The sequence below is a fragment of the Cynocephalus volans genome, chromosome 2 (assembly GCF_027409185.1).
Source record: "Cynocephalus volans isolate mCynVol1 chromosome 2, mCynVol1.pri, whole genome shotgun sequence".
Taxonomy (NCBI): Eukaryota; Metazoa; Chordata; class Mammalia; order Dermoptera; family Cynocephalidae; genus Cynocephalus; species Cynocephalus volans.
Window position 1 is genome coordinate 186,546,807 of NC_084461.1, and position 23,396 is coordinate 186,570,202.

Consider the following 23,396-nt stretch of genomic DNA (forward strand, 5'->3'; position numbering starts at 1 on the left):
TAAAAAAGGATTCAAAATTACTTGTGTGTTTGTATATACATATGCAAGAAGAAGTCTGAGAACAAGTATACCAAAGTATTAGAAAATTATTTTTAGATGGGAGGATTAAAGACAATTGTTTACCTTTCTTTTTTGGGGGGAAAGGATGGGGGTGATTTCCACATCTTGATATGTATATTACTTTAGTTTTTAACTCTTTTCACATTACACAAGTAACTTATGAATGCATTTTCATTGTAAAAATCCAAAGGACATACTACTTTCATCAACAGAAAAAAAATTAACATTACAAGGGGAGGGAAATCACTATTTTCCCCATTATACAAGTCAATCTGACATAATCTCACAGTCAAGCCCTTCCTATGTAGTCTCACTGACTAAAGATATTTGTACCTAAGAGGTACCCCCATAGGTAGACAAACTGTATTTCTATTTTACTAAAAGCCCAATACTTCTTCAAAGACTTTCTATTTCTTGAAAACTCTTTGTACCTACTAGGAATTAAGATTCAGAATTCTCTTTAAAATAGTAATACATTCAATTTCTTCTTGCAAAAAGACTGAGAGTATTATAATTTTTTAAATCTTCATTCTTTTACAAAGACCATAAACATTTTGCTGAAACATGGACATTTCAGTATTAACAGAGTTGGGGTATGGGAAATCAATATTTTAAAAACAGTTTCAGAATTAGTAAATGAGAATCCATAGAAAGGAAAGAACCTAAGGTACTGTACCAGAAAAATATTAATATTATGCTTAAGGAGAAATAATTTGATTCACATAGAACTGGGAAATCAACAATAAATGCGTCACTTAAAAAAAAAATCAATACCTTTCTGAGAATTGGGTTCAAACTAAATGTATAAAATGACCCCTTACCCATATATGAATTGAATTGGTTTTAAGTAAATCTAACGCAATCTAAATAAAAGTTTTTGGGGTCGGCCCGTGGCTCACTTGGGAGAGTGTGATGCTGATAACACTGAGGCCACGGGTTCAGATACCTATATAGTGATGGCTGGTTAGTTCACTTGGGAGAGCGTGGTGCTGACAACACCAAGTCAAGGGTTAAGATCCCCTTACTGGTCATCTTTAAAAAAAATAATAATAATAAAATAAATAAATAAATAAATAAAAGTTTACAACTTATATCTATGGTTCTTTCACAAAACACTTTTTTCACATTATTTCTCGCATGGACGAAACAGAATAAAACGATTTATTATCACTGTAAATTCTGGACATCACAAAAACATTTTAAGGACAAAGGCAGCACGTGATTTGCTGTGACTTCAACTCACTTAGGCAGCTATTCTGCACGTGTACAGTTGGTCACAGGGGACCAGGTAGTGGAAAGAGTGAGAAGCCATCTGTCCAAAGTCACCCCCCCACCCCAAAACACACTTAATGCTCAAGCCCTTTGAATGTGAGTCTGTATAATCATCTTACTTTTAAAGGTAATCCTTGTACACACAATTGGGAACCTGAAGAAAATCACAGTGAATGCCATGGTGCCAGGTCTAAACCACTATGTTTTCTCTATTCAATTCTTAATCTATTTCTTTCCATCAGACAAGTCAACACCATACCAAAACTACATAAATACAGTGGACCTGCATCAGTTATATGAAGTTACATTTAGTTTATGTGAATTCAAAGAAAACAATAAAAAAGGAAACCCAGCTATTTTAACAGTGGAAGCGATGCCCACAGTGCATGGGACTCTCAGCTGAGCTCCATTCCATAGGCCTCTCATCAGTATCTTTACATGCTCCATGTATTCCTGATGTTTAAAGATACTTGTTTTGGATGCAGTACCTTATCTAGCCCTCAGGGTATTTTCAAATATATCTATCTTGGGGCCGAGCCCGTGGCGCACTCGGTAGAGTGCTGCGCTGGGAGCGCGGCGACGCTCCCGCCGCGGGTTCGGATCCTATGTAGGAATGACCGGTGCACTCACTGGCTGAGTGCCGGTCACGAAAAAACGACAAAAAAAAAAAAAAAAAAAAAAAAAAAAAAAAAACAAATATATCTATCTTGTTTTACAATAATCTGCTGTTGCGTAAGGGGCAACTCTACTGTAAATGTAAATGTTTCCCTAGTTCAGATACTCTTCTACATGGCCAGGTTTAGCTGAGATATCAAAGTGGAGTGGGTCCACCTAGTTTCACAAGTTAGTCACAGAAAACAAAGAGGTACAGAACTCTCTGCTACTGTCTGCCTGAGCAAGCAGCCTAAGTAAGAGAGCGTGATGGAAAGGTCACTAGAAGTCGGAAACCTGCCAAATTCTGGGAGACCTGAGGCAAGACACTCAGTATCACAAGGACTCATCTGCAGGACTGTCAGGACTGACATAAATGTAAACTAGTATCATCGATTTATTTGCAAACTCCTTATAAGCAATATGAACAAACTAATTACTATGGATTGAATGTCCCCCTCCAAACTCATTGAAGTTCAAATTGTGTCCCCCAAAGTTCCAGATATTGGAAACTTGGTCCCCACTGTGTCTGTTGAGAGGGAAATCCTATTACAATAATTGATAGGTGGGGCCTTGAAGAGGTGATTAGATTGTAGGACCATGCCATAGTGAATGGATTAATAATGGTGGTCAGGGGCGTGGTTCTGAGGGCTTTAAAAGGAGAGCATGTGAGAATCTCTCTCTTTCTGCTTTGCCATTTTCTGCCATATGAGACCCCTGCATTGCTGTAAAGCCACCATCAAAGAAGACCCTCACCAGATGTGTTTTCTGGAATTTGGACTTCCCAGCCTCTCAAACTGTAAGCAATAAATTTTGCTTTCTTACAAATTACCCAGTTCTGTGTATTTTGTTATAAGCAACAGAAATGGACTAATACACTAAAGAAATATGTTTCTCAGCCTACATGAAGAATTTCATCTACAATAAGAGGCAGAAAAAGTTTTGAACTTAAGACAAAAGTAAAACTTTAAGACACCTTCCAATTTCATATAAAATGTGTTAACTTTTAGTCATAGCACCTGACAGCATATTCTCATGTCAAGCCTTTTAAAATTATTTTTTAGGCTTAATTCACCTCTATAATTAAAACATACAAAAATTGTTTTCAGACAATGGTATCAGATTGTTCTTCAGTAGAAAAGATGTTTAAGAAATCAGCTTAGGAAACAATAAAAAAAATATTTCACAAAATGGATTTATTATAGTCTTATCTAGCAAATTCCATACACTTTACCTAGTTATAGATAATGGGATGCATAAGTGAAAAGAGATGAATCAAAAAGGAGACTGTTAAAATACCTCTGACCTCCCATAGCATTTGTATATTTCTAAATTCTCTGTGCCTATGAACTTCTCAGCAAATAGCAGAGTGCCTGGCATACAGATGTTGATCTAAAGACAGTTGTTTTTTGTTTCTGGTGGCTGACCAGTACTGGGATCTGAACCCTTGACCTTGGTGTTATAACTCCATGCTTTAACCAACTGAGTTAAGTGCCAGCCCCCAAAGATTGTTTGAATTCAACTGCAAAGTTACAAATATGCTACATCTTTAGAAATATGAGGCATCACTACTTTGAGACACCATAATCCTAGAAATAATGGATAGAGTGACCTCTAGTGGTAGAAAACCACATTATCCCCCAATCATTAATCACAGGAGATTAAAATGATTCCATTTTATTTGAAAAAATGTAAATGTAATATTGTGTCTTTCCCTTAATTTATAGTAATGCATTCTCTTCTTAGAAGGAGGGGGTCTGAGGGTAGGTATGAATAGACCAAAAAACATGTTAGTCTATATTTCTATATGGAACTTCTCCCCCAAATCTATGATTTTCCTAACACAAACTACTGAAATGAAAGCCTGATAAAATCTCCTTGGCTGGGAGGGATATAAATAATCTCTATGTTTCAGTGATTCTCAACTGGGAGTGGAGAAAAGAGAGGACTTCTTTAGTGGAAACTCTGCGATACTGGGGGTGAGCAGGGGCTAGCGTTTAGGGGAATATGGCAGGGGGATGGAATGGGACACTTATGTTTATCAGAAGGAGGCATATGTCAAACATTGGGAAACTTGCTTTAAATCAAGAAAAATTCATCCCCAGTGTTTTTTTTTTCTTGGCAGCTGGCTGGTATGGGGATCCCAACCCTTGGCCTTGGTGTTAGAACACTGTCCTCTAACCAACTGCATTCTTATATTAGGGTCATACTGAAACATGATGTGGGGCTAGCCAGTTAGCTCAGTTGATTAGAGTGCAGTGTCATAAAATATGATGCAACAAAACATATGAGTATTTTTCCAACTGCAATATAGGTAATTTACTTGCAAAAATGGAAAGATGCTGAATTCTTAATATAATCTACTATTTGCAAACTTATAAACATCCTCCCTTCATCAATTCTTCAGATTCCTCCTTAATGATATTAAAGCTGGAGTAATTACGCCTTTAGCAAGAAGCAGTCACACACTCAAGCTGGAAGGGAGAGTAGCTCCTTATTTTACAGAAGAAATAGAGTTAACTGGGAGGCATGATCATAGCTTTAAAATTTCCTGCCTACTCCCCCATCCATCTCTCAAAATGTCTTGAAAAAAAAAAAAAAAAAACCCGTGGTGCTAATAACACCAAGGTCAAGGGTTCGGATCCCCATACTGGTCAACTACCAAAAATTAAAACTAAAAAGAAAAATTCACACCCCCAAACCAGTCAGCCATCAAAACAAACAAACAAAAACTCCAATAATCCAAAAAACTATTTTGAGAGAGGTATAATTCCTTTAGCCTATCACAGAAAGTTTAGGCTACAAATATATAACTATTCAATCACTTAAGCTGATTATCTATTTTTACCTGTAAAAACCAGTTCATCATGTAGGCAACTTTTCTCTTGCTTCAGGCGAATGATCTCTTCTCGTTGTTCATTATTTTCTGTAGTCTTTTCATTTATGTCCTCTTCACAAACAGGAGGGGAAAAAAAGTCCTCAAATAAATACAAGTTTCCAGGAAAATCTACACTATGACTAACCCTAATGTCCTCAGCAACCCCTTCCAATTAATCTGAAAGTCCTTGTTGGATCTGCAGCCAAAATATGTCCCATATCCCACATCTCATTGTGTCCCCAGTAATGACTCTGGCCCAAGCCTTCACAATCTCTCATCTGACTAGACTTCCTGCTCTAGCCTGGCCTCTCCTGTTACACCCGGTATACACAAAGCAATATTTTAAAAATACAAATCTGCTCATGTCATTTCTCGGTTAAAAGCCCCTTAGGATGAAATCCAAACTGATTACCCTAAATGGCACATCCCTACCACTCTCCCCTTTCTTTCCTTCTGCTCCCTGAACATGTCTGTGGCATAATAAGAAATATATTTGGTTTTTGTCCTCTGTTCCTGGCACAGAGCTCCTAAAACCTGAGGAATTTCCTGAGTGATAGGAGTGTCTTTTGTCCTTCATAAGGAGCCCCCAGGGGCCACACCAGAGTTTATGCTACTGAGGTGACTTAGGGTGGGGCCCCTGACAGTCTCAGGATGGGGCTGGTCACCAGAAAGGCCAAGTGGTTAAAGGGTTGGAACTTTCAACCCTACCACCTCCAGGATGGAGGGGAGGGCTGGAGACAGAGCTCAATAAACATTCTTGAAGAAGATCTGAGATTTGAGAGCTTCCAGGTTGATGAACACATTGTATTTGGTGGCACACCCAGAGGGGATATGGAAGCTCTGAATTCTACCCCCTGCCCCATACTCTATGCAAGTCTTTCATCTGGCTGTTCCTGAGTAGTATCCTTTATAATAAACTAGAAAAGTAAGTGAAGTGTTTTCCCTGAGTTCTATGAGATGTTCTAGCGAATTATAGAACCTGAGGAGGCAGGTTGTGGGAACCACAAATTTATAGCTGGCCAGATGTATGGGTGGCCCCCTGAGATTTGTGACCGGTGTCTGAAGTGGGGGCAATCTTGTGGGACTGAGGCCTTTAACTTGTGGGATCTGACACTACTAAGTAGATGGTGTCAAACTGAATTTTGACACCCAATTGGTGTCAGAGAATTGGAGAACTGGTTGGTATCAGAGAAAATGATGTTCCAACCTCAAAATCCACCCTAGGGATTTTGTATTTACTGTTCCTTCTGCCTGGAAGGTTCTTGGCCCAGCTCTTCACTCTGCTAGTCTTTCAAACCATTCAAGTTTCAGCTCAGACTCTTCCAAGCTGCCTTCCAAGTTCACCCAAACTAAATAAGTCTCTCTCTCTCACTCTCTATTCCAGTACCCGTTACTCTCTTTTTCTTTTTTTAAAAATTTGAATTTATAAAATGTTTATAATACATAAATATTGACAGAACAGGCTTCTTTCTACTTGAATATCTTATCTGGATATATATAAACATTCTGAAAGGAAAAGCCCCGGTCTGAGCGCAAAAATGAAACACACCAGGAGACAGGGACTCGACCAAAGTGTATTAGGCAGGCAAAATGAACAAGCGGGCTGCCCTCTCAGAAGTGGGAACAGCGGCAGGGAGAGTCGGGCTGGGCCTTTTATATCCAGTTAGGCTGAGCTGGACTGTTGCTATTGGCTAAGAAGGAAGGGGAGGGAAGCGAGTGGGGTTTAAGCTGAGCTGGGACTTTTCTATAGATGGAGAAATTCACGCGCACAGGAAGGGAATGTGGTGGTGAAGAAGAGGGAGGGGGTTTTTTTGTGATTCTCAAAAACGTGCTGTTCTAGGGACCTGAAACTCTCTGCAGCCATTTTGGGCGTTCCTCCCATCCGCCCGCCACTGTCTTAGACATCAGCTAAAACATAATTGCCTAACACATTCAATAAACATAATACCTACAATGTATCCCAGTGCTGTGCTATTAACCATAGATTGGAAAAAGAGAAGACAGAGTCTGTCCCTGCCGCCAAGGGGCTTTTAATATGATTATAGTTTTAACTAAAGCTACAAATGGACAAAAGACCTATGTTTTTCCATAGGTCAGGGCATCATAAGGACAAGATTTTAGAATGCTAAGTCTTTTAAATTAAATCGGCCAAGATAAAAATGTCATAATTTCATAATCTTTTAGTTGAAAGAAATGTAAAAGGTCTTCATTTACTTCAGGAACATGCAGGAAGCCTCTCCGCATTACTCCCTTGCTTGAATACATCCAGGAAGAATAACTCACTGCCTCCTGAGGCATTCCACTCTCAACAGAGGTAAGAATAACTTCCCCAGGCTATGGTTCTGTCAGTGCTTCTAAGGTAGCCTGTTCCACAATGGGAGTCAGTTCTCCTGTCTAATGCAATGACCATTTATAAAATGTGACACTATGGGTGCAGATTTAAGACTAAAATGATAGCACCTCAGCCCAACAGTTTACTTTGTCCCCACAGTGGAGAAAGGCCAAAGAAAGGTAGGCCTACCTCCACACCCTTTGTAGATAAATTAAATTTTATATCATCACCTATATCCATACTCAAATATACAGCACTAACTTATTTGGTATACCCTGCCTTCATTTCATTATAAAAGTTCAAGAGTTATATTATGCAGAAAGATGCAAATCATGGAGCTACTGTTAGAACGAAAATAAAAAAGAAGAACCCAAAGGGAGTTTGCAAAAATAAAACATCCACCAAAAAGCCATTCTGGTAGACTGCGTTGTTAATGGCAATTCCTCATCTCTCCCTGCATGTGGTCTTGTGATTCCTCCCACAAAGAAGTGAGAGGCTGGCTGGAGAGCATGGTGCAGATAACACCGAGGCCAAGGGTTCACATCCCCTTACCAGCCAGCTGCCAAAAAAAAAAAAAGAAAGAAAAAAAACCCCACAAAAAAACAAATCAAAACAAAACAAAAAAACATGCAGAGTATGTTTCCCCACTGCTTGACCTTGGGTTCAGTCACAGAGTAGGGCAGAAGTGACAGTGTGCCAGGTCCAGGCCTAAATCTTGAGAGTCCTCACATGCTTCTGCTTGTTCTCTTACGCTCTTCCCTCACTGTGGGAAGAAACGCTCAGGCTAGCCCACTGGCGAGGAAAAGATGTGACACATGAAGCAGAGTTGCCCCAGATGAGCAGCTCCACTGGGCCCAACTGAGATCAGCCATTTGGCCTCCAGATGCATGTGTCTAATAAACGCTTATGACTACACGCCACTGAGATACTGCTGCTGTTGGTTACAAAGCATGTACTAGCAATAGCTAACTGATACAGCCACCTAAATTAAAGCAGGATTATTTTTAAAATATGATGCATTATGAAGTTTTCCCTGTTTTTATTTTGTAACACAAAAATTGCCACATAATTCTATATAAATGAAATGGACATTTCATGTTAGGATCTAAGGTCAGGGATAGACCTAATCTCAAGCATAAGATTAAGTAAATCCAAATGAAATATATTCTCAAGATAATATATTACTATTTTAAATGTATGTCTCTTCCTTACCTTTTAATTTATTGACTTCAATCTTAAGTGCCTTCAATTTCTGCTTATAATCTTGCTTTTCTTTCACAATACAAGTCTCCGCCATCTTAGCATCACGTAAAGCATGCTCTAACAGTTTAAATTTACCTGAACAGTCTGCAATGTGATTGACTGCCTCAATAATATCTTTGTCCTAAAAACCAAATTTGAAAACTGTTATACTTGATTTTTAAATTCCACCTATTCAATAAAATTACACTTTTTAAGATCTCATTGTACACCAGGTTTCACTTTAAGTACTTTTCATGTATTAACTCATTTAATCTTCACAGTAATTCAATGAGGTAGGTAATATTGTTATCACCAATGACAGATGAGTCAACAGACACAGAAAGGTTACGTTACTTGCCCATAGTTACACACTAGTAATGGAGCCACCATTTGAACCCAGCTGGCCGGTCTCAGCAACCATGTGCTGTCACTATATCTTACTATCTCTTGGAAAGTTTAAAACCAGGCAATTCAATTATCTAAGAAACTGTAATAACAATAGGAGGGTTAGCAGCTCTTAGACAGGGAGATCATCTCTAGATTACAGAAAAATCCCGTGGGCCTGCCATTTCCTCCCTTCTTTCAGCTTGCTAAAATGATAGACTTTGAGACCTTATCCCAAACCTAACCAAATTAGAATTTCTTATTGTTCAGGTTGTTTTAATTGCCAAAAAGGTATCTGCTTGTTGAAAAACACTTCAAATAATACCTAAAAGTCTAAAAATAAGTAAAAGTTCTCTCTCTTCCCTACTTACCTGGAATAACTATTATAAACAGGTTTGACCCCCGCTTCAGCATAAGCATTTCCGCTATAGCACAACATAGGCGTTCTTGAAAAACCTCATAGTCTGCACTTCTCACACTCGGAGGGCTTATGGAAATAAGATTGGGGCAGACTGTTCAAAAACCAATGGAACTTTGTGACCAGACCAGCAGCAAAAAATAACAGACTTAATAAGTACACAAACACAGTGAAGTCAATGCAGTAGAGAAGCATCGCGGTCAATCCCTGTCAGCCTTAAACCTGGGACTCCTATTTCCTCCTTTGATGTAGGTCCTGGAGGGCATTTGATTCTAACAGAGACCATTTTCACCAAAATAAAAATTCTAATTCTGTGAGTACAGCCTTTTAACTAATCCACTGTTTTAATGTGGGGGAAATGCCTTTGCAGCATCTTCACTTGTACTCATAACTTTGCCAGAGAATTTGCTATGATGGAAACCACAGCGTTTGTTGAAACCACTGTACTGGCCACTATCTAAAGATAATTCTGTAGATTTTAATATTTTCTCTTTAATTTTAAGAAAGCTGCCCCCAATCACTTTAAAACATTAATGTGTTCGTAAATATCACATATGATTAGCATGAGTGTCCCATTATAGCAACATCATTCCCCATTTACCAATTGTCAGAGAAATGTGTTATAGCAGAAGAGATTGTATATCACTGTATATTGCATGCTAGTGACTATATCAACTGCTTGACTGCTAAGTTTTTCTCTTCATTTAAAAAAAATTAATAAGCAATCAGATTGCCAATAACTTTACGAGACCTAATACTGGATATATGGGAAGAAAGCAAGTTAATTCAGGCATGTCGGGCCATGGAATGGGCCTCGAGAAGACCAGTAGCAGAGTCCTACCTCTTCTATTTATTTGTTTGTTTGTTTGTTTCATATGCTAATATGTAACCAACTGCCACCTCTCTTAACAACTTGGGAACACCATTTTAAACTTACTTCCCCCTAAAACTAGAATTTTAAAAAACAAGAGCAACATTGGTAGCCCCACATTTTGGGGTTGTTACGTGACTTAGGTAAGATAACGTATATGAATATATTTTATAAACTACAAAGTGCTTGGCAAAGGGAGGTATTATTATTTTTAATTACCTTTAGCTTTATCATTGTAGTGAGAGCCTGTTCTCGAGCTTGTAATTGTCCTACCTGAGCAGAAAGTTCCACTAATGTGTTGCTGAGATTTTCGTTTCTAGCCTACAAGGGAACAACACATAAAAAACTAATTGAGTCATTTTAAAGCTTTCATTACTATTACTAGCCATAATCTCTGCATTTCTCTATTTTGTTTTTTCTTTATTTAACTTTTTAAAGTAACAAACTGTCCTAAGTAAACAACTACCAAAATGGAATACAAATATCTATTTCTCCATTTACTCTAGCATCCTTTCAATATCTGTATTTGCCCTACTGAATTATTGGTTATGTTTGTAAACATATCTCTTTCCTAATACCTTTTATGTATAATTTTAAGATGGGAAGAAAGAAGAAAACGAATGAATGAGAACTGGACTAGTAAGAGATTTTCTTTGCTGAAATAAAGAATCATTAGTGAATTCTATGCATTTTTTTTTTAACTCTATGTTGAAAGAACTTCATACTGTGGTATTTCCACTCATCAGCTGTTTTTTACTAAACCATAGCACTATATCTGATATAATTATTGTGTACATGACATATCTACTAGCTGGAAAAAGAATAACCAGACTTTTTAAAAGATATATTCAGCAGGAAACTTCAATGCATATTAACTAAGTGAAGAAAGTCAATCTGAAAGGCCTACATACTGTATAATTCCAACTACATGACGTTCTGGAAAAGGAAAAACTATGGAGACAGTAAAAAGATCAGTGTTACCAGGGGTGGGAGGAGAGAGAGGGACAAATAGGCAGAGTACAGAGGATTTTCAGGGCAGTGAAACTATTCTGTCCATACTATAAGAGTAGATATATGTCATTATACCTTTGTCAAAACCCCACAGAATATAAAACACAAAGAGTGAACACTAACACAAACTGTGGGCTTTGGGTGATAATGATGTGTTCTTGTAGATTAATCAATTATAACAACTGTATTGCCGTGGTACAAAATGTTCACAGTGGGGGAGTTGTGCATGTGTGAAAACAGGGGGTATATGGGAACTCTGTACTTTCTGTTCAATTTTGCTGTGAACCTAAAGTGTTCTACTTTTTTTTTTTTTTTTTTTTTTTAGGTGTCTGGCTGGTATGGGGATCAGAACTCTTGACCTTGGTGTTATAACACCACGTTCTAACCAACTGAGCTAACCAGCCAGTGCCTAAACTGCTCTAAAAATAAAGTTCATTATTAAAAAAGATATCTTCTGTTTTTCATTCAACGTATCAATAGAGTCTAGAATAGTTATTCTACCCAGACTAGTATTCTTTAAAAAAATAATAATAAATAAAATAAAATCTACATTCTTATTATGAACTACTAAGACTCATTAAATTACCAAGACCTATACTGAGAGGGAGGTTTCGGTAATGGGCTACAATAATCAACCACATTGTATATTGACAAAATAAAATTAAAAAAAAAAAAAAAGACCTATACTGAATATCATTATGAAACAAGAATATGAAGGATGTAACAAAAAGATAAGCTGGCTTTCTCCATGCCTCTCATAAAGCATGAGCTCAAAAAATATCTGATGACTGACCAGTTAGAACAGAAAACGGAAAAATAAGACTTACAGATTTTATTCCCAATACGCCACTAATATGGTGAAGATATTTATCATATCAGATAATACACTATCATTTAGAAAGCATAATTTGAAGCTACCAAAACTTGATGATACTCATCTCAGACTTTGAGAAAGGCTTTCTACAATAACCCATTGTTGATAAAATGGTAGATGCTACTAAACCAAATGACATAACTGTTAAAGAAGAGTTGCAATGAAGCTTCATCTCGAAGACATGACAGCACTGCATAGCCAACCAAAGCAGTTAGCTACAAAATTATGAAGAAAGGATGGATGGACATACTTTCATACACATATACATGCATTTTTTTTTTTCATTTCATTTCTTTTGTCTCTCATATGCATTTTTAATGGAAACATTTAAATCTGATCTTTAAATAACCAAAACAGAAACAGAATTTAGACTAGTGAAGCATACCAAAAAATAAAACCAACCTCAAGGTCTTCAGAGAGGAGAGAAGAATGAGTTGCCTTTTGAGCCATTTCCTGAAGCTGTAATTGAGTCTTCTGAAGAGCTGTCTGGCATTCAATTTGATTGGATTCAAGAATTTTTACCTTCTTCGTGAGTGACCTGATTATTTCAGATCTTTTATGTAGTTCACCTGAGAGAAATTTCACCAAACTTATTTGTGGTCAGATCTGAAGCTTAAAATCCATTATTTTCAAAATCATTGGCTAAAAAGTAAAAATGTGCTAAAGATTTTTTTAAAAGATAATCTCTTTTAAAACTTTCTGTTGTGAAATGCACAATTCTGTCCCTCATCAAGAAATAGAACAGTCAGCAACCCAGAAACCCCCTGGATGTCACTTCCTGAACAATCTTTACAATTTCCACTTTCCCAGCTACCACCCTGATCTTAGAGAAATCATTTGTTTGCTTTTATTATAGTTTTACTACCTATGACTGCATCCCTGAAAAATATAGTTTAATTTGAACCGTATATGGTGGTATTATATTCTACAAATTCTTGTTTACTTTTTTCGCTTAAGATTTTGATTCTGAGATTCATCCATGTTCTTGTGTATAACTCGTGTGTACACTAACATTGCTACATAATATTTTATTAAACGATTACAACAAAACTTATTTATCCATTCTACTACTGACAGTCATTTGGATTGTTTTCATTTTGTGACTATTATAAACAATGCTACTCTGAATATTCTTTTACATGCATCTTTGATAGTTTGGATGTGTTGTCCCCGCTAAAACTCACATGGAACAACATTTGATCTCCAATGTGGCAGTGCTGGAAACTGATTGAGTCATGCGGGCAGATCCCTCATGAATAGATTAATGCTCTCCCTAGGTGGGGGGAATAATGAGTGAGATATCGCTTTATTAGTTCCCAAGAGAGCTGGTTGTTTAAAAGATGCTGGCACCTCCTCTGTGTCTCTCTCTCTTGCTTCCTGTCGCCATGTGATCTGCTTGTACCTGCTGGCTGGCTGCTGTTCTCTGCCATGAATAGAAGCAGCCTGAGGCCCATGCCAGATGCAGCTGTCCCAGAACTGTAAGCCAAATAAACCTCTACTCTTTATAAATTACCCAGTCTCAGGTATTCTGTTATCGGCAACAGGAATAGACTAATACAATCTTGGTTCTTATTTGTAAGAATTTCTCTAGAGCCTTGCAACTCAAAATGTGGTCCTTGGACCAGCAGCTTGGCATCACCTAGGAACTTGTTGGAAACGCAGACTCTTGGGCCTCAGACCTATTATATCAGAGTCTACATTTTTAACAAGATCCTTAGGTGATTCATGTGCACATTAAAGGGTATGTATTATTCCTAGAAGTGGAATTGCTGGGCCATAGGATACGTGTATCTTTAACTTTACGAGACATTATCAAATGATTTTCCAAAGTAGTGCCAGCTGATTCCCAGCAGCAGTGTATGAAGCCTTCCTTTGGCTCCACCTCTTTACCAACATCTGATCATTTTTGCCAGCCTGGTAAATGTAAAATGTTACCTCATTGTGGTTTTAATTTGCATTTCCCTAATTACTAATGAGAATGAGAATCTTTTTATATATTTATTGGCTATTCAATTTTCCTCCTTCCATGAAGTACTTATTTGAGTCTGCCTTATTTTAATATCGGATACTGATGGCTATATATAATCTTCGTTATACACAGTATAACATATAGTTATATATATTAACTTTGTTCTTTAACATGTTTATATAAGTGATATAGGATATTAAACTATGTTTAAAGAGCAACTATTTTGGGGCCAGCCCATGGCTCACTCGGGAGAGTGTGGTGGTGAGAACACCAAGGCCCCGGGTTCGGATCCCATATAGGGATGGCTGGTTGGCTCACTGGGTGAGTATGGTGCTGACAACACCAACTCAAGGGTTAAGATCCCCTTACCAGTCATCTTTTAAAAAAAAAAAAAAAAAAAAGAGCAACCATTTTAAACAATGTGTGTATATACATGTATGAGTGTGGGTGTGGTCAGAATAAAATCAGATTGTCATCAGAGAAATGGAAAAATGTTACATATTTAGATTGCCACATTTACAGAATCCTTTGTGTAATATAAGTTAAAAAGAAGTGCTACATGATTATCTCTCTATTAAACAGATCTAGTGTTTTCCCCTCTAATACATTCTACTGATAATCTAGTGTCAATGGAACATTCAGATTTAGGGCAGTACTGAAGGGATAATTAAAATATGGTACAAGGGCCGGCCCGTGGCTCACTCGGGAGAGTGCGGTGCTGATAACACCAAGGCCCCGGGTTCGGATCCCATATACAGATGGCCGGTTTGCTCACTGGCTGAGCGTGGTGCTCACAACACCAAGTCAAGGGTTAAGATCCCCTTACCGGTTATCTTTTAAAAAAAATAAATAAATAAATAAAAATAAAAAAATAAAATAAAATAAAATATGGTACAAAAGAAAATTTTTGCAAGCCATTTTTAAGACTTTGATAATTTTAAAAGATGACCATTTTAGATACTTAAGATCAAATTCAATACCAAAAATTTAAAATCTTTGAATCAATTCAAAAAGAAATGGCTAGTCACACTTCCAGTCAAGTTAGCAGAATAGACAGTCTCCAGCATCACTCTCTCCCAAAAATCAATCAATTTTCAACTATAAAAAAGCAAAAACAGCCCAGTTGGGGCCACTAGAGCTCAGGGGAAGAGCAGGAGAGACCTACGGACTACATGAAGGTGGGAGAAGCAATGATGAGAGAAAGAAAAAACCACTCCAACCATTTCAAATCCCGGCCATTTCCAGGCTGGAGATGCTGAGCACATGGAGCAGGAGCTGGCAAAAGCCATAGCTGTGCCTTTCAGATGAAGTTGCTTGGAAGCGGCAGGGAAGAAGAGGACCTTTGTGGCCCCCAGGCCAGCGATACCACTAATAGGGTTCCCGTGGACCCACACAGGACCAAGGAGCCACTCAGAGGCTGGTGAGTCATCGCAAGGGACCAGAGTACAGCCCATCCCATGGGAAATGTTTGGAGCACTGGCAGTGGGGGAAGATGGGTCGGTCCACTGGGGGAACACTGGACACAGCAAGGACAGCTGATCTGCCCCCCAATCAGTGCAGGACCACTCAGAGGAGACTGGTCAGGAATATAGAATTGCATGGGGTGCAGTTTGATGAAAAGACTCAGGCCCAGACCAGTGTTTCTACCCAACCCAGGTGCACCGGATTTCACTAGAACCGGAAGTACCTATAAAGTCAACCATTAAGCATTTCTTTACAGAGCTGTGTCACACCATCCTTTGGGCCCTCTGCTGGAAAAGTAGAATCAAGTCTCAAATAATGCCTTTTTAATTGTATCCTCTAGTATTATATATGTAGGACAGTACTGTACCATACCTCTGTGAATGTAAAATATCTTGTACCTGCTTTATGATACGTAGTAGTGACTGTGCTTTATCAGAGCTGTTTTTAATGATGTTATTCTAGAATGTTTACTTTCCAGATGATGATTGAGAAGCTAATAATAAAAAAAAAATGGTGCCAGGTACCACAACAGTAATAGAACTTTGCTGTTCTTCTGTGGTTTTGTTTCTTACCTTTTTTTTTTCCTTTTTTTTAATGGAGTTTGCTGGATGTCTCTAATTTTGTTCTGATGACTGCAGAACCTGGAAAAGCTGTTGCTGCTATTGATGCATAACATACTGCTATTATTGGTCTTTTTATTTAAATACATATATACATATATATAATTTGAATTTTTGGAAACTTTAGTTGTGCTGTCAACTCTGGAAAAAGTATCCCAGTTTACCTTGTTGAGTTGGCATTGTACAGAAATTAATAGCCATATTGGTCTAGAAACATTAAACTTAATTTTTTTCCTTTGTACAGGGGTAACGCACTGTATTAAATACGTAAGGTCTTATCTACATGAGTTTGATTACAGAAACTAATAAAGTATTCTCTAAATAAAATAAATAAATAAATAAAATCAACCGTTAAAACCTGAGCTACACAAAAAGCCTTCCCTAGGGAATCAGCAGCAATTTAGCTCAACCACAGAGCTCAAGTACTGGTCCTCACAGGAAGTTCCCCAATTTTAGAAGTAAGCAAATTAGTTCCAGCACAGTTTGAATGGTGGCAACAGCAAATAATCCAACATAGAACTGAAAGAAAAAACAAAGTACCCACAACTAGAGACAAAATTTGATATTAACTAGTAAAGGTCCCATTTCACTGAAGAACACCTATAACACCTAGAAGGACTGGAAATCCCTGGGCTACCAAACCAGAAAGAGGGTAGGGCCAGGGGCCTCAGCCATGCCCCCTGACACCCGCAGCCATTCCCGAGGGTGGGGGCCCTGGGCCTTGGCCACACACCCACAAGTGCAACCACCCCAGTGATGACCACTGAGCCACTGCAGGAAGCACCCTGGGCTCTCCCGAGCTGGGGTGGTGGGGGAACAAGGGCCTCAGCCACGCCCCCACTCAACACCTGCAGCCAGCTCAGCAATGACCACCAAGCCAGAACAAGAAGGGCCCTGGGTTTCTGAGCTGGGATCGGGGGGAGCAAGGTCTTTTGCCACACCCCCCTGACATCTGAACTCAGCCTGGCAATGACTAAGCCACCACTTAGCCCCTCTGTCTCCCGTGTGGGAATGTGGGGGATACTACAGGCCCCAGTCCCGCCCCTCCTCCTTCCTCCTTCTTCCATCCCATTTCCTCCCCCTTTACCCTCTCTCCCTCCCTCCCAACTGCTCTGCAACAACATCATACAATATAAAATAATATTAATTAAAAAATAAATAAATAAATAAATGGCTAGTCATAGGGCACCTTTATTCATATTCTTGCTTAGAATTTCCTTCAGATTCACCCTCTGATGTGCTCCATGTGAACTGGAGCTCTTCCCAGCACCCTTTCTATATTTAAATACTTTGCGCAACTTTATTTGCTGTTCAATTGTGGCTGTTCATAGAGTCCCCCTATCTTCAATGAGACTAAATTCCAGGACAAAAAGGATTGTGTTTTTTATTTCTTCTCAATCTTCCCCCTGAGCCCTTTCAATGTGCTGGCATACAGAAGTGCATAACACATGTTATTCAATGTATTTCTGACCTTCTAATTTGCTGCAACGTTCTTCCAAAGTCAACACTTTCTGCCTATCCTCTTCCCATGAAAGAAGTTGTCTTTGATGCACTGCAACCATATCATTTAGTTCTTTATCACGATCTTTTAATTCTCCAATGAGCAGCTGCAGCTCCTTCCGTTGTTTCTCGATTGTGGAAATCTCAGCTTCTGACCCGATGTTCTAAACAAAGAAAATGGTTTTACATCAAAATAAAACTAACCAATAAGGGTCGGCCCGTGGCTCACTCGGGAGAGTGTGGTGCTGATAACACCAAGGCCACGGGTTCAGATCCCTATATAGGGACAGCCGGTTGACCAATAACATAAATCTGCTAAAGTATATTTTCCAAATAATTAAATCTTCTTATGCTGCCAATTCTAAGTAGTTAAATTAAGTTTTACTCACCGTTACTAACATGGCATCAAATTATGTATTTTTTTCTTTTTTTGGTGGCTGGCCAGTCTGGGGATCTGAACCCTAGACGTTGGTGTTATAACACATGCTCTAACCAACTGAACTAACCAGCCAGCCCAAAATTATATATATTTAAAACAAGTTCAAACCTACCATGCACTCTGCCTCTCTATCAGTCTTCTGTCATACCACACACACCATTCTTACAAAGTGGGACTGAATCAAAGGAAAAAAAGTGGGATTGTCACTAAAACCTCCACTAGCTAACCACAAATAAACTGACTTCTGCAAAAATCCTTTGCTGTCAGTTCTTTCCTTGCGCTGGTTGACAATATCATCCCCTACCTTGCCCCAGAAATTTTGGAATAACCAAATGAAGGTAAACATAAAAGAATTACTGTTTAAATGTAAATAAGTCTTACTAACGAATCGAAACTTTAGTGTATAAAAAGAGAATTAAGGGGCCGAGCCTGTGGCGCACTCGGGAGGGTGCTGCGCTGGGAGCGCGGCAACGCTCCCAGCGGCCGCGGGTTCGGATCCTATATAGGAATGGCCGGTGCACTCACTGGCTGAGTGCCGGTCACGAAAAAAGAAAAAAAAAAAAAAAAAAAGAATTAAGTCCTACAGTGTTAAATATTTACTACAACATCTTGCCCATCTATAGACGCTCCATCTACCAAGTATCAAGGACAATTTATCATTGTGACTGGTCCAAACTCAACACACCAATTTAAAAACAAACTTTGTAGGGAAATTTTTCACATATACACAAAAAATAGTACAATAAGATCTCATATACCGAGTTCCCAGGTGCTACCATTATCAAGATTTTGCGGCTTCCGGTCAAGACGGTGGAATAGATGGTCCCCAGCATCACTCTCTCCCACAAATCAACCAATTTACAACTACTATAAAGCAACAACAGCCAAGTTGGGGCCGCTAGAGCTCAGGGGAAGAGGAGGAGAGACCTACGGAGGGCATGAAGGTGGGAGAAGCCATGATGAGAGAAAGAAAAAACTGCTCCAACCATTTCATGCCACAGCTGCTGTGAAGCTGGAGCTGCTGAGCACACGGAGCAGGAACCGGCAAAAGCCGCAGCTGTGCCCTTTGGATGAAGTTGTTTGGAGGCAGCAGGGGAGAGGAGGGCCTTGGTGGCCCCCAGGCCAGCAGTAACACCAACAGGGTTCCCACGGACCCACATAGGACTGAGGAGCCACAACAACTGAAAAAGGGAGCCACTCAGAAGCCAGTGAGTCATTGCAAGGGACCGGAGCACAGCCTGTCCCATGGGAAGTCTTTGGAGCACAGGGGTGGGGGAGACAGGCCCACTGGAGCAACACTGGGGCACAGCAAGGACAGCTGATCTGCCCCCCAATCAGTGCAGCACCACTCAGAGGAGACTGGTCAGGAATACAGAATTTCAAGGGTTGCAGTTTGATGAAAAGACTCAGGCCCAGACCAGTGTTTCTATGCAACCCAGGCGCATCAGATTTCACCAGATCCAGAAGTACCTATAAAGTCAACTATTAAAACCTGAGTTGCACAAAAAGCCTTCCCTAGGGAATCCGCAGCAAAGTAGTAACTTAGCCCAACCACACACAGAGCTCAAGTGCTGGTCCCCACAGGAAGTTCCCCCATTTTAGAAGTAAGCAAAGGGGGCCGAGCCCGTGGCTCACTCGGGAGAGTGTGGCGCTGGGAGCGCCGAGGCCGCGGGTTCGGATCCTATATAGGGATGGCCGGTTTGCTCACTGGGTGAGCGTGGTGCTGACAACACCAAGTCAAGGGTAAAGATCCCCTTACCGGTCATCTTTTAAAGAAAAAAAAAAAAAAAGAAGTAAGCAAAGGACAACAAATTAGTTCCAGCACAGAGTTTGAGTGGTGGGAAGCGAAAATAATCCAACACAGAACTGAAAGAAAAAACAAAGTACCCACAACCAGAGACAAAGTTTGATATTAACTAGTAAAAGTCTCATTTCACCGAAGAACACCTATTAACACCTAGAAGGACCGGAAGTTCCCTGAGCTACCAAACCAGAAAGGGAGAGGGGCCAGGGGCCTCAGCCATGCCCCCTGACACCCGCAACCAGTCCCAAGGATGGGGACCTTGGCCACACACACCCCTCCCCCCTGGACAAATGCAACCACCCCAGCGACAACCACCAAGCCACCACAGGAGGCGCCCTGGGCTCTCCCGAGATGGGGCAGTGGGGGGCTGAGGGTCTCGATCATATCCCTCCTCATGCTCAATCAGCCCAGTGATGACCAGCAAGCCTCAGCAAGAAGGGCCTGAGCTGGGACAGTGGGGGGCAAGGGCTACTGCCACACCCCCTTGACATCTGCCCCCAGCCCGGCAATAACCAAGCCACCACTGGAAGCCCACCGGTCTCCCCTGTGGGAATGAGCAGGGTGCCACAGGCCTCAATCCCATCCCTCCTCCTTTCTCCTTCTTCCATCCCATTTCCTTCTCCTTTCCCCTCTCCCTCTCCCTCCCAACTGCTCTACAACAACCTCATAGAATGTAAAAATATTAATAAAATTTAAAAAAAGATTTTGCTACATCTGTCTCAATTTTCCTTTTTGTTATTGATACAAAATGTCATTTCACCCTTACATACTTCAGTATGCATCTCTAAAAATTAATATTTCTTATATAACCATAATGCCATTTTCATACCTAACAGTATTATCTATAATAATTTCTTTTAAGAACAAATCATTTTAATATCTTGTGCACTGAAGTTGGTCTGACAAAGAGTGAATCCAGAATCAGCAACTTGATGGCAAAATAATCTTAGGCAAGTTACTTCTCTAAACCTTAGCTTCCTCACCTGTAAAATGGTAATAACAGCATTTTAACTTCTTAGAGTTGCCTGGATTGAGCAAAAGAAGCTCTGTAAAGAATTTAGCACAGTGAGAGGCACATAGTAAGCACTCAACAAACATTAGCTTTCTTTTTTTTTCTTTTTTTTAGTGGCTAGTTGGTGCAGGGATCCAAACCCTTGAACATTAGCTATTATTAAGACTGTAAACCACATTTCAAATTATGGTACTGTCCTCGTCTATGCAATAAAGAACTAATAGGGTTACTTTAAGAGTTCTATCTTCAAGACAGTGGTTAAAAGTTCATCAGCGGCCCATGTACATAATTACTGCTTTTCGAAAAATAAGATTTAAAAGTAAATAGACGGCTAGCTGGTTAGTTTAGCTGGTTAGAACTTGGCCTTGTAATACCAAGGTCAAGGGTTTGGATACTCCTACTGGCCAGCCACCAAAAAATAAAAATAAAATAATAATAATAATAATAGACAGGAATGATGTATGAATTACAGTTACAAGTAACTTAACACAGAAAATGGAATTTGGAGTCAAGGGATTCCAACTCACAAGACTTGAATTGCAGTCTTTGGTTAGCCACTCATTCATTCACTGATTCACTCACTCACCCACTCATTCATAAAATATTTACTGAGCGCCAGTGGCTCGGGATACATCTATGAGCACCCCAGGTAAGGAGAATAAATTCTAGCGCAGGAAAACAGGCAATAAGCCAAGTACACAAAAAGCGTTCATCCTATCACTAGCAATAGATGCAAACCGTGGACAAGTGCACGTTCAAGACGTTTTGGCAAGACAGAGTTGTAAGAGTGCTCTTCCACTCTCCGGGGTAAGTAAACTAAGGACATCAAGCGAGGTGGTGAATAGAAAAGCAGCTCTTTGTATAAATGCCAGTTGTCATCGTTAACAGTGAGCAGCTAGTAGTCACGGCTCATCTTTGGGCCTGAGCTGAACAGGTTTTTACCAGGTTAAGGACACTGATGTGACGTCGTTCTTACTCTATGTTCTGTGTACTGTTTTAAGTTTTAAGCAGAAACCATTTCTTAAAGGCCACCGAGGCTGAGGCCAGCGCGCACTGTTTCTGCCCGAGGTCCGCCGTCTACTCGCACCCAGACGCGCCCGCAGGAAACGGCGGGCGGGCGGGGCAGCGCCGGGGCGGCGGCCGCTCACCTGGCGCCCGGCGAGGAAGGTCGCCGTAGGGTTCATAGGTGTTTCCTCCGCCCCGGGAGAAAGTCGGTGTGGGCCGCGTCACCTCCGAAACGCCATAGGCGCGCCTGCCCGCAGCGGCGGGGGCGAGCCCGCAGCCCCGCGCGCCCGCCTCGCCAAGCACGCCGGCCCAAACCGCCCGCCCCGCGCGAACGCGCCGCTCGCCGCCGACGGCGTCGCGGAGGGGCCCCCTGCTCTCGCGGCACTTGGCGGCCGCGCGCCCCGCTGCCGCGACTGGTTCTCGCTTCTCCGGTTCTGTGCTTCTGACTCCGGGACTGCGGGCTCCCGAGTGGTTCGGCTTGAGAATGCAAAGTCCGCCTTTGAGGGCTTCAGCGCCACAGGGCCCTCGAAGAACCGGTTCTTTGCCATTACCCAGTGAATGATGCAGTAGATTAAAGGCTGTGTCCCCACCACCCTGGTTGGTTTTATGACATTTGAGTTGCTCGCTTATTTTCCATCTTCCCCAACTAAACTGTGAGCTCAGTCTTGTTCGCTCCTGTGTAAACCTGACACTGCGAACAGGACCTGGCACTCGAATGAGTGGAGGCAGACGCCCGGCTCTGGTGGTTAGTAGTTGCAGACCACCCTAGCAGAATGCTCTAAACCAAGAATCACTGGTGAAAAGAGAAAAAAAAAAAAATTATTATTGCTCCTGAATAGCAATTAGAACTGTGGCACTTTGTCATGACAAAATTTACCATATTCTGAGTTGTCTTAGCTTTTTCATGTGTTGCTCCAGACACCTCTTCGTTCCCCTTTTACTCTTCCTTAGACGTCACGTAAAAACTGACTTTGAAAAGATGCTTATCACATTTAACCCCGGTCGCTCACCCCCTGATGCTAAACCATTAGAAGGCATTACTGGCAAGACAATTTACCAAAGTCTTACAGTATTTCAACTTTACCTTTTGTTTGAATGGATTAACAAAACAGGCCCTTGTGTTCATAAAAGACAATCTAAAAATAGAAAAACCAAATTAAGATTTCTTGCTTTGAAGCTCTACTGATTTGAGTGACATTTGCCTCCTTAGGACAGGTGCATTTTGAGGAGAACCAACAAGACAATGCCTTAGAATTTAAAATCAAGAAAGCAAATTCTGACTAGTTGTTAAAAACAGTCTATCAGTAGATGACTATGCAATAAGTCTTGGTGGTGGAGAAAGATGTAGAGGAATGTGGGTTGAATGTCAATTTTCAAATTGAGGAACATTTTAATTCACATGCTTTTCAGATTTCACTAGTGTTAAGATTTGGTAGGAAGCCCTAAAGTGCTATTGTTTATCAGCACATGCCTAACACTCCCTGTAAAGTGTGTGTACAGAGAGAAGTAAGAAATGAGACTCATCTTATATGACTATGGTTGGCAAATAATAAATGAATGTGGTAAAAGGATTATGAGGTGCGAATCAAA

At 40.3% G+C, this 23,396-nt stretch overlaps 1 protein-coding gene across 2 annotated transcripts in view; it reads right to left on the reverse strand.

Moving 5' to 3' along the window:
- The window catches only part of CCDC62 (coiled-coil domain containing 62), a 44,359-nt gene extending 22,279 nt beyond the window's left edge, over positions 1-22,080 (reverse strand). For both annotated transcript variants that reach the window (XM_063087177.1, XM_063087178.1), the window contains exons 1-6: positions 21,950-22,080; positions 17,518-17,710; positions 12,396-12,562; positions 10,328-10,429; positions 8,406-8,577; positions 4,832-4,933 (exon numbers count right to left, since the gene is read on the reverse strand). In XM_063087177.1, the coding sequence (XP_062943247.1) occupies positions 4,832-4,933; positions 8,406-8,577; positions 10,328-10,429; positions 12,396-12,562; positions 17,518-17,710; positions 21,950-21,985 (772 nt within the window). In that variant the 5' untranslated portion in view covers positions 21,986-22,080. The remainder of the gene's footprint in view (positions 1-4,831; positions 4,934-8,405; positions 8,578-10,327; positions 10,430-12,395; positions 12,563-17,517; positions 17,711-21,949) is intronic.
- Positions 22,081-23,396: the final 1,316 nt, after the last annotated feature.